Source organism: Aplysia californica, unplaced genomic scaffold (assembly GCF_000002075.1).
Source record: "Aplysia californica isolate F4 #8 unplaced genomic scaffold, AplCal3.0 scaffold01148, whole genome shotgun sequence".
Taxonomy (NCBI): Eukaryota; Metazoa; Mollusca; class Gastropoda; order Aplysiida; family Aplysiidae; genus Aplysia; species Aplysia californica.
The window spans coordinates 60,804-72,780 of NW_004798418.1; the positions used below are offsets into that span (position 1 = coordinate 60,804).

General features: G+C 45.3%; 1 protein-coding gene across 1 annotated transcript in view; it reads left to right on the top strand.

Annotated features, from left to right (window-relative positions):
* Positions 1-11,977, top strand: part of LOC106010959 (voltage-dependent calcium channel type D subunit alpha-1) — a gene marked incomplete at its 5' end in the record, with an annotated part of 65,252 nt that overhangs the window by 48,809 nt on the left and 4,466 nt on the right. The window contains 4 exon segments of the mRNA XM_035973339.1: positions 543-648; positions 2,319-2,372; positions 6,470-6,705; positions 8,494-8,790. Coding sequence (XP_035829232.1) covers positions 543-648; positions 2,319-2,372; positions 6,470-6,705; positions 8,494-8,790 — 693 coding nt within the window.

Sequence of the window (11,977 nt, forward strand, 5' to 3'; positions counted from 1 at the left end):
ACACACACACACACACACACACACACACACACACACACACACACACACACAACCTGACAGCATAAAAGCTGACAGTGTAAAGGCTGACAGTATAACAGCTCTGACAGTGTGTTGAAAAGGCTGTAAAAGTCAACAGTGTGTTGAAAGTGCTGTAACGTGCTTTAACACATTAAAGGGTGTTGAAAATGCTGTAACACGATATAGTGTGTTGAAAGTGCTGTAACACATTACAGTGTGTTGGAAGGGCTGTAGCACATCACAGTATGTAGAAAGTGCTGTCACATGTTACAGTGTGTTGAAAACGCTGTAACACGTTATACCTGGATACCCGGAGGTGTCGTCTCTGACTCTGAGGTTGGCGTGTAATGACCCTCCATCTTTCACATTTTAGTGTGTTGAAAGTGCTGTAACACGTTCTGTTCTGTGTAACACATTCTAACAAGGTTTGCTCTGTGTAACGCATTGTGTTCTGTGTAACAGGTTCTGTGCGTAACACATTCTGCTCTTTGTAACACGTGTTGTGTTGTGCTTGGTGTCCCCAGGGTATGGCCCCAGCCACTGTGCCGGACCGTGTGGTCAGTTACCCGCCAGAGCCACAGGTCTCCCCGCCCTCCCCTCCCCCCGCCGCCCGCACACACCTCTCTCCAGGTACGTAGGCTGTGTGTGTGTGTGTGTGTGTGTGTGTATGTGTGTGTGTGTGTGTGTCTGTGTGTGTGTGTATCTGTGTGTTGTGTGTGTCTGTATGTGTCTATGTTTGTATGTCTGTCTGTGTGTGTGTATGTTGTGTGTGTGTCTGTGTGTGTGTGTCTGTATGTGTGTGTATGTTGTGTGTGTGTCTGTGTGTGTGTGTCTGTATGTGTGTGTGTATGTTGTGTGTGTGTGTGTGTCTATATGTTTGTGTGTATCTGTGTCTGTGTGTATGTGTCTGTGTGTGTGTGTCTGTATGTGTCTGTCTGTGTGTCTGTATATGTCTGTGAGTCTGTGTGTGTCAGTGTGTTTGTATGTCAGTATGTCTGTGTGTGTTTGCATGTCTGTGTGTGCCTATCATGAGTCTGTATGTCTGGGTGTATTTCTGTGTGTGTCTGTCTGTCTGTCTGTATGTCTTTGTGTATTTCTGTGTGTGTCTGTATTTCTGTGTGTGTGTCTGTCTGTCTGTGTGTATTTCCATGTGTGTCTGTCTGTATGTCTGTGTGTATTTCTGTGTGTGTCTGTCTGTCTGTATGTCTGTGTGTATTTCTGTGTGTGTCTGTCTGTCTGTCTGTCTGTCTGTCTGTATATCTGTGTGTATTTCTGTGTGTGTCTGTGTGTGTCTCTGCTCTCACGTGACCAAGCTGCCAGGCAGGCGAGACGGCCTTGTAGCTCTGTCACATGAGAGCAGACACTACCACTACCTACCACATTTTATTGTTCTTATTGCAAAACGAAAAATCTGTAACTACTAGATCTAGTATTTTTGCTGCCCAAACCCGCCAAAGTCAAAGGTACTATTTCTTAATTGCAGCAGTATTATTTTTTTTATTTTACTTTAAAAAAAAAAAAATTTGTTCAGTAGCAGCTTGCAAGCAGCTACCAAATGATATTTGTTTTGTATGTTGTATGTAACGTTTTTTCATGTTGTTACAGTTTATGCATTTGGCCACATGTGGTTCATTGAGTGATATATTGACTCTCTAGTGACATACTGACACTCTAGTGACATATTAATGCTCCAGTGACTTATTTATGCTCTAGTGACAGTCTAATGACATATTGACTCTCTAGTGACGTGACATACTGAATCTCTAGTGACTTTTTGACTGTAGTGATGTATTGACTGTCTGGTGACATACTGACACTGTAGTGACATTTAGACCATAGTGATGTATTGACTGTCTAGTGACATATTGACACTGTAGTGACATATTGACTCTCTGGTGACTTACTGACTCACACGTAACATACTGACTCTCTAGTGACATACTGATGCTCTAGTGATATACTGACACTGTAGTGACATATTGAATCTCTAATGACAAATTGACTGTCTAGTGACATATCAATTCTCTAGTGACATACTGACAATCTAGTGACACACTGGCGCTACAGTGGCATACTGAATCTCTAGTGACCTATTGACCCTAGTGATATACTGAATCTCTATTGACATATTGACCCCAGTGACGTATTGACTCTATAGAAGTGTCAATGCCAGGTAGGTCCCGCCATGTCGGGTAATGGTACAAAATGTTGTGCGTTGTGTGATGAAGCTGGCCGCGTTGTCTGTTCACCAGTGTTATATTGCCACTGTCATGTTTGTTTTTCCTTAATGCTTTCTGAAGGAGGCCGGTTAGTGAACTTCCTCCGAAGTCTGGGTCGTCGGAGAGAGAGAGGTGGTATGTCCTTCTGCTTGCTCTTCTGCTGTTATATATGTCCTAGTGTAGTGTCCTAGTGTTATGTCCTAGAGTAGAGATGTAGACGTCCTAGTGTAGTCGTTGTATGGCACATATCCTGTAGCTTGTATGTCCTATAGTTTGTTCACTCTCACCTGTCCCAAGTTCAAACAAGATGGAACCAATGGCTCTGTTTAAGTTAAGTCATCTCCAGTCTTTGCACTAAGTGATTATACTGCAATGTGGGCGCAGCAACAAGGTGGTGTCGTGGCGTCGGTAGCCTAGTGGTTAGGCTACCGGACTCGTAATCGTGAGATTGCGGGTTCGGGGGTTCGAGCCTCAGCTCGGTCCGACGTCGTGTCCTTGGGAAAGACACTTTACACGAACTTCCCACTTGGCTCGGTCCTATCGGAGACGGACGTTAAACTAGGAGGTCCCGCCTCTTAAATAACCTAATAGTGTTGATAGGGGCGTTAAACTCATACTATTTCACCAAGGTGGTGTCGCTGTCTCAAAATGAGCAATTTGTAGGCTATAATTTACAAACTATAATTTACTGTAAATCATTTACTGTCGTGATCCTGTGTGTGCACTCAGAGGGTGGTGTTTGAGATAGGACCTAAAGGAACTTTTTAAAGTTTTGGATCAAGATTGTTCTTTGAAATATTTTAGTTGGGTTGCTGGCTTACAGGAATCCTATGCAGAATTACCTTTGCATTGGTTAATAAATGAACGAGCCAAAATTTGCATTGGTAAATAAATAAACGACCCAGAATTTTATTTCCATTGGTAAATAAATAAACGAGCCAGAATATTTTTGAGATGGACAGAGTAAAGTGAACAAGCTCTAGTGTTGTTGTAGTTGTAGTAGTAGTTGTAGTTGTTGTAGTAGTTGTGGTAGTTGTAGAAGTAGATGTCTTGTAGCACACCGTGGCACCCTGTATGTTAACGCTGCACAGTGCACCCTGTCCTTGGGCCTGGCTCTGGTTCTCTCTGTCTGGCTTCCACTTCTGTGACTATCAGAGATGGGGACTCTCTAGGTAGTCATCAGTGTTGGTGTTCTCTCTGTCTGGCTTCCACTTCTGTGACTATCAGAGATGGGGACTCTCTAGGTAGTCATCAGTGTTGGTGTTCTCTCTGTCTTGCTTTCACTTCTGTGGCTGTCTGAGATGGGACTCTAAAGGTAGTCAAGGATATTTCTAATTTTGAGTAATAGCAAGTTGGATATTCCATGATATCAAGTAATAACAAGTTGGATATTCCATGATATCAAGTAATAACAAGTTGGATATTCCATGATATCAAGTAATAGTCCCATGATATCAAGTAAAGCAAGTTGGATATTCCATGATATCAAGTAATAGTCCCATGATATCAAGTAATAGCAAGTTGGATATTCCATGATATCAAGTAAAAGCAAATTTTTCATGACCTGGTTATTATCATTTCTTCTAGTATCAACCTTGCCAACTTGTTAACCAAAAGGTCCCATCTCGGATAGGTATCCATGGCAGTGTGTCATCTGCTGTCACAGTGTGTGTCAACTGGCGTGTGTCAACTGGCGTGTCGTATCTGGGCTGTACACTTTACTGCTTCTGCAAAGACTTTGAAAGATACCCGTTTTGTTAGTGGGTGGTTGACAGGTGCTCTGCTGTGGCTTGCTTCTCTTTTCCTATCAAACATCTATGGTCCTTATCTCTCTTTCTTATTCTTTTTCTGTGTATATTACTCTCTAGTAACGCCTCAAATCTGCAGCACTTGTATGGTCTGCTTGTGTTACGCTTGTCGTAGAGCTCTCACTAAAACTACAAGCGTTTTGCTTCAAGCTATGGTAGTACTGTCCGTGTGAGTCTATACTTAGCTACGAATGCTGTGTTTTCAGAAGCAGTTACACGCTTTTTTTTCCACGCCACGTTTAATCTTATTTGCTGCTTTTTTTTTTTTTGGTTCTATTTCAATGTATTCCAAGCTATACGTAAGATGGTGTTTACGGCACTCATATGACCTTATTGTGTTGCAAGTGCCGTAAAACTCTTACTAAAACTAAAAAGATGGTGTTTCCTATATTTTTTTGGTTTTTGGTGTCTTTTTCATCTGAGTCTTGGGTCTGGGTCTGTGTGCTTTTTGCATGTTGGCGGTGAAATGATTTGTGGGTCACGATGATGCGGTGGAATCAGGTGCCTGTCCATTTTTGGCCATATGGAATTATTGGTGTCATCTTAAAGCTTGTTCACTTGTGTTGCTTTTGATGAAAAAATATTTATTTACAACTTTGACATACAGTTTTTGGCTTTTTGGGTTGCTTTTTTTTTTGTTTCAAGGTTTTTCTTCCCTATTTGTCAGCATATTTTTGTGACACGGCTGGCACAGCCCAGAGTGGTGGAGAGTTTGTTTTATACTCACTCAACACACTGGGTCATTCTGTGTTTTGTTGTATGTGTTAAATGTAAGGCTTGCTGACAAAATGAGTCACTTCTCGCAATCCATGAATGGAGATATCGGCTGAAAATCAACACAAAGGTTATATCCATAGATTCTGAACCAATGCCATTCTCTTCAAGCTTAACATGTCTTTTATCATTTCATACTAATAAATTGTAAAAAGTCAACCTATAAATTTGTCGTATTAATTTCCTTCAGACTAAAATCCAAGAAGTAACTCTTTTTGTCGGCACACCTCACAAATAGTATCGGGCTGATGGGCAAAGAAAAACGTGGTCTCGTCACTGTCTGCTCTGTGATTGCCTTGACCTTTTGAACAGCTCGTAATTACCGAGTCAGGTGATGTGTAGAGAGGTCTTCCATCCTTATTGATGTCAAAATGTTTCGCAAAATTTCATCTTCTTCGTAAAAAATGCTTTCACTTTTTCAATGGTGTACACTGTGTCACTATTTATTTGGTCCTTTTAATTGTTTTTAATTTTCAAAACTGAGTATTGTATTTGTGTTTTCAGTTTTTTTGCCTATACTTAATACATACATATATACAGTTTCTGCTTCTTATCTCTTTACTATAGTTTTTTTATCAATAGATTAGAAGGTAATCCCAGTATTACATTTCAATACGAACTAGCAGATAATCCCAGTAGTACTTTCCTATACAAACTAGAAGTCTAGTAGAAGGTCATTCCAGTGGGATGTTCCTATAGATACCAGAAGGTCATTCCAGTGGGATGTTCCTATAGATACCAGAAGGTCATTCCAGTGGGATGTTCCTATAGATACCAGAAGGTTATTCCACTGTGATGTTTCAATAGATACCAGACGGTTATTCCACTGTGATGTTTCAATAGATACCAGACGGTTATTCCACTGTGATGTTTCAATAGATACCAGACGGTTATTCCACTGTGATGTTTCAATAGATACCAGAAGGTTATTCCACTGTGATGGTCCTATTGATACTAGATGGTACTTCCAGTATTAACTTGAAGGGAAATGACTGAATAGACTTACGACTAGAATTTTTTTTAAATTGTATTTTACTGTAGGTGTTTTTACAACATGATTGACGCAAATTAGGTCATTTAGGAGGTGGGCTTCCGACCCTGTCTGTCAGGGCCAACCCCAGCTGAGAGGGATACTCACTATACAACATCCCCACAGGAAGACAGAGATACTTGATGGAAATTTCTCCCCACTCGGGAATTGAACTCGGGTGTCCTGTGTGTAGCTACACAGGAGATGTAAGAGACAGAAAGATGGAGACAGTTATATTGAGTGAGAGAAAGTGAGAGAGAAAAACTTAATATCTGTACCACTAGTCGCTACCTCAGAATTACGAAATTCTGACATTTTTGGACGTTTTGAGTTGCTAAGACCATAAGGTCAGAAACCGAATCTACTATCAGCTCTATCAAAATCGTAAGATTATTAGGAGTCGTTTTCAGGATATTCAAAGAATTGTGTTTGAAAATGCCTGACATGATGTGAAACTCAAACTGTCTTACTGTTTTACTTTTTCTCCAGCACTAAATGACAATTATTTTTTCGATGTGCTTCTCTTCACTCAAACAAAACAAAAAAAATGACACAAAAACTGACACGATGCTCATCTCCCGTGGCTCTAACCCCCTCCACCTGTCTCCCCCCACCCCCAGGTGACTCATGGGAAGAGCCGCGACTACAGCACCGCCACAGCGACTCGTCCGCCCTCCCGGACTTGTCCGGCCACCTCCACCGCGCGCCCGACCGCGGGCCCCTCCTCATCCCCAACGCCGTCCAGCAGCAGCAGCAGCAGCTACAGCAACAGCAGCTACAGCAACAGCTACAACAGCAGCTTGTACCGCGCTCCCTACAGCACAGGAGGAGCAGTGCCGAGACTCTGGTAGCCAAGGTTAGTAGCCACATCCATACTGTAGACACATCCGTCATGTAGCCAAGGTTAGTAGCCACACCTGTCATGTAGCCACACACATACAGTAGCGACATCCATACTGTAGCCACACCCGCCATGTAGCCACATCCTCCCTGTAGCCAAGGTTAGTAGCCACACCTGTCATGTAGCCACACCTGTCATGTAACCAATGTTAGTAGCCACACCTGTCATGTAGCCATACCTGCCTTGTAGCCAAGGTTAGTAGCCACATCCATACTGTAGCCAAGGTTAGTAGCCACACCTGTCATGTAGCCAAGGTTAGTAGCCACACCTGTCATGTAGCCATGGTTAGTAGCCACACTTGGCATGTAGCCAAGGTTAGTAGCCACACCCATACTGTAGCCATACCTGCCATGTAGCCAGGGTTAGTAGCCACATCCATACTGTAGGCATACCCGCCATGTAGCCACATCCTCCCTGTAGCCATGGTTAGTAGCCACATCCTCCCTGTAGCCAAGATTAGTAGCCACATCCTCCCTGTAGCCAAGATTAGTAGCCACATCCTCCCTGTAGCCACGCCCATACTGTAGCCAAGGTTAGTTGCCACACCTTCACTGTAGCCACCCCTGTCCTGTACAAAGGTTAGAAGCCACACCCATTCTGTAGCCACACCCATACTGTAGCCAAGGTTAGAAGACACACCCATACTGTAGCCAAGGTTAGAAGACACACCCATACTGTAGCCAAGGTTAGAAGACACACCCATACTGTAGCCAAGGTAGTAGCCACTCCCATACTGTAGCCAAGGTAGTAGCCACTCCCATACTGTAGCCAAGGTTAGAAGACACACCCATACTGTAGCCAAGGTTAGAAGCCACTCCCATACTGTAGCCAAGGTAGTAGCCACTTCCATACTGTAGCCAAGGTAGTAGCCACACCCATACTGTAGCCAAGGTAGTAACCACTCCCATACTGTAGCCACACCCATACTGTAGCCAAGGTAGTAGCCACACCCATACTGTAGCCAAGGTAGTAGCCACACCCATACTGTAGCCAAGGCAGTAGCCACACCCATACTGTAGCCAAGGTAGTAGCCACACCCATACTGTAGCCACACCCATACTGTAGCCAAGGTAGTAGCCACACCCATACTGTAGCCAAGGTAGTAGCCACACCCATACTGTAGCCAAGGTAGTAGCCACACCCATACTGTAGCCACACCCATACTGTAGCCAAGGTAGTAGCCACACCCATACTGTAGCCAAGGTAGTAGCCACACCCATACTGTAGCCAAGGTAGTAGCCACACCCATACTGTAGCCAAGGTAGTAGCCACACCCATACTGTAGCCACACCCATACTGTAGCCAAGGTAGTAGCCACACCCATACTGTAGCCACACCCATACTGTAGCCAAGGTAGTAGCCACTCCCATGGCCTGAAAAATGACAATTTCTTTGATTTTATCATTTTCACAAGGGCCTGATTTCACCACGATGCCTCATATAATTCATTTTTTATATACATAAATGCAGATTTGTGTATATATGCATACCTGCACACCCATTTGTAGACATTGTGTATGGGTGGATGGCGGGTGCTCTGGTGTGGTTTGCTCCTCCTTTCCTATCAAACATCTGTCGTCCTTATCTCTCCATTTTTGTTTATGTTACTCTCTTGTAACCCGTAATCTATTCTTCGGCACTTATATGACCTTATTGTTTTGCAAGTGCCGTAAAACTCTTACTAAAACTAAGCTAAAAGACATTGTGTGTCTAACAGTGTGTCTGTCTGTGTGTGTGTCTCAGGTACTCCAGGACGAGGGCCTCAACAGGTACGTGGACCCCCAGTGTCTACAGCGCGAGATCGCCGAGGCCACCAACATGACCCCAGAAGAGATGAACCTCGCAGCAAGGGAGATAATTCGACGTTCTCGCAACCTGGAGCCCGGCTACCACCCCAAGGACAGTGGGACTGGTGGTGGCGGCGGCGGAGGCATGGGATCCGAACCCCCTCCCCGCTATAGCCGGTCTCCGCCAGGCCAGCATGAGCTGCAAGAGCGGGGCCGGCCGGCGTCTTCGGACTCCCTCGACAGGAACCCCATGGTAAACGTGACCACCTTATAGCACCGGCTCCACACCCCCCTCCCCTCCCCCCCCCTCCCCGAACCCCCACCTCACCCACCCCTGGCATGATGTGGCGTGTGGCATGGTTTACTGGCGTGTCGCGTGCGACACAGATAGCCAACCAACATTTCGCGTGTGACATGTGTTGCTAGCATGTCGCGTATGACACGCATTGCCAACATTTTGTGCGTGGCATGGATTGCCAACATTTTGCGTGTGTGGCATGTTTTGCTGGCATGTTTCATGTGATATATATATATATATATATCGGTGACAAGTGGCATGTATTCCTGGCATGTGGCGTGCGTCACCGGACTACTTCTACTACTCACTTTTCCGAAGTTCTGGCCGCATGACGCTGTGCATGACAGCTCCGGGCTGAGCCTGGGTTCTACTGGTTCCACGTCAGTGCTGAGTGTCAAGTGCTGAGTGCCGAGTGGGAAATGTGATAGCTCCACCGCCAGTCTGTCAGCCAACATGGACGAGACGGCCCCACCGGTTGCCAGAGACATAGATCGCCCCACTAGAGATGGCCGTGTGGCCAGAAACAGAGAAGGCCCCTCTAGGGCCGGCCCAGAAAGCTGTGATGGTTCTTCAAGGCTTATGTGAGCGGAGCAGCTACCTTACCCCCTCCCATCCCCCCTCCCTCAACTCCCCACTCTCGCCCCCACCCCGTCATGCTGCTTGTGACGAGCTGGACTGATGGACCGGGCGGGCGGGGAGGAATCAGGAATCGTGAATGAGCTATAACTGCGAACAGAGGAAAGTTTTTCTGAAACCTATGAGTAGAAAAGGACTAGAAACACATTTTTGTGAAAGGAATGAGAAGAAAAGGACCAAAAATGTTTTGCCAAAGTTAACTTTGTGTTCCTATTTCGGTCGTGGTAGTTGCATGTAGCACGTGTTTGCTGACTACGGTAAACTCTGCAACTGACTCGCCTAACGTTAGGTTTTTTTGGGGTTTTTTACCACAATGCTACTACCTGCGCTGCATTTTGTCATGCCTTTTTTATTTCTTTTGTGAGTCGTTTTTAACCCTTTCTGTCTCAAAATTTGCCTATCATTTCCTGCATGATGCACTCACCGACCCTCGGGCTACTCGTGTCTTAGCAGAACCGGAGAGTTTTGACGGACAGGCGTCAGTGGTGCAGTAGGTAGACACTTTACTGTGCCACGCAGGGTTCGAATGTTCATCGAGTGGTGTATGCCATGCAGGGTTCCCCATTGGGTCGAATGTTCAGCCAGTGGTGTAGTGTGTAGACACTGCTGTGTCATGCAGGGTTCCCCAGTGAGTCGAATGTTCATCGAGTGGCGTATGCCACGCAGGGTTCCCCAGTGAGTCGAATGTTCATTGAGTGGTATAGTAGGTAGACACTCTGCTGTGCCACACAGGGTTCCCCAGTGGGTCGAATGTTCATCAAGTATGTCTGTCTGTCTGCTGGGATGTTGTATCCCTCTCAGCTGGGGGTTGGCCTTGACAGGCACAGTTGCAAGCCCGCCTCCTAAATGATCTGATTTGTGTCTACGAGGCCGTACGAGAACACCTGCAGTTGAAGGAAAAGAATTGTGCTGTGACCCTGGAGTGATGGATGAACTCAGGAGTGATGGATAGACGGATGGATGAACACAGGAGTGAAGGATGAATGCCGGAGTGATGGATGAATACAAGAGTGAAGGATGAGCGCAGGAGTGATGGATAGACAGATGGATGAGCATAGGAGTGATGGATAGACGGATGGATGAACACAGGAGTGAAGGATGAATGCAGGAGTAAAGGATGAGCGCAGGAGTGATGGATAGACAGATGGATGAGCATAGTAGTGATGGATAGATGAGCACAGAGCTTGAGACAAGAACCCAAGTCTATGGGGACTAGAGGAGGCTTTGACCACCGTTAACCGGAAGAGATTTTGACCCTTGCTGACATGAGTGTTGACCCTTGCTGACATGAGTGTTGACCCTTGCTGACAGGAGTGTTGACCCTTGCTGACAGGAGTGTTGACCCTTGCTGACAGGAGTGTTGACATCATGCGACATGAATCACATCCAGATGGGTTTCTACGACTGCTACCATATTTTTTCCTCATCGTTTTCTTGAAACAGTAAATAACAAAATGGCAGCAGTCAGCTCTTAGCACCCTTCCCTCTATGTTTTTCCAAGATCTGCGTGTCGGTCGGCAGTGATTTTTGGAAGCTGGCCGCGCACGCCGTGGAAGGTCAACGTGTTACTTGTTATAGCCAGGGTTTTCTGTTGGTCGTCTACAAAGTGAGGGGAGGAATTCACCACCCTCCAGCCATTGTTTTAACGAGAATTAACAAAATCATCTCATGGGAACTTTCTGTTTAGATTACTTTTGGTTGAATGACAGGATGGAGAATGTAGGAGCTGGATCCTTGCTTTCAGGTGTGGGAAGTTGGGCTGGCAAAGATATAGAGTCGCTATCTTAGAATTACAAAGTTGTATCTGACATTTTTGGCCATTTTAAGTCACTAAGACTATGAGGTCAGAAACCAAATGTTCAGTCCGCTCTATCAAAATTGTGCAGGAATGCCAAATCTCCGGTTTTTCCGGCTTTTTCTGTTGTTTTCCTACACTTGCAAAGGAAAGTGAAATGGTAAGAGAAATGTTTTTCTTGGCTCATTAAAGTTTTTGCAAGGTTCGTTTTAGGTGAGATGTGACGCTCCGCTCATTTCCAGGGTTTTTTTCAAAAATCATTTGGCATCCCTGATCGTGAGATTATTCCTAGTCGTTATCAAGATATTTTAAAAGCTGCTTTCTAAAAAGCTTGACATGTTGTGAAACTCAAGATTTTTTACGTCAGATTTCTCAAAACTAGGTACCGAGTTAACTGAGCTGATAGAACTTTGTAAATCTAGGGTAGCGAAGTGTAGGGATTCTTTCTATAGGACACTTGACAGCTGAAATGTAGGGATGGAGAGTCTATCATGTATGGAACACACGACAGTTACTTAACAAAATGGAGCTCCTCCCACCTGTGTCGCATGGGGTGGGGTGGGCGAGGTCAGGTACAGGAAGCTCCTCCCACCTGTGTCGCATGGGGCGAGGTCAGGTACAGGAAGCTCCTCCCACCTGAGGGGTGGGCGGGGTCGGGTACAGGAAGCTCCTCCCACCAGTCTCCCGTAGGGTGGGGTGGGCGGGGTAGGG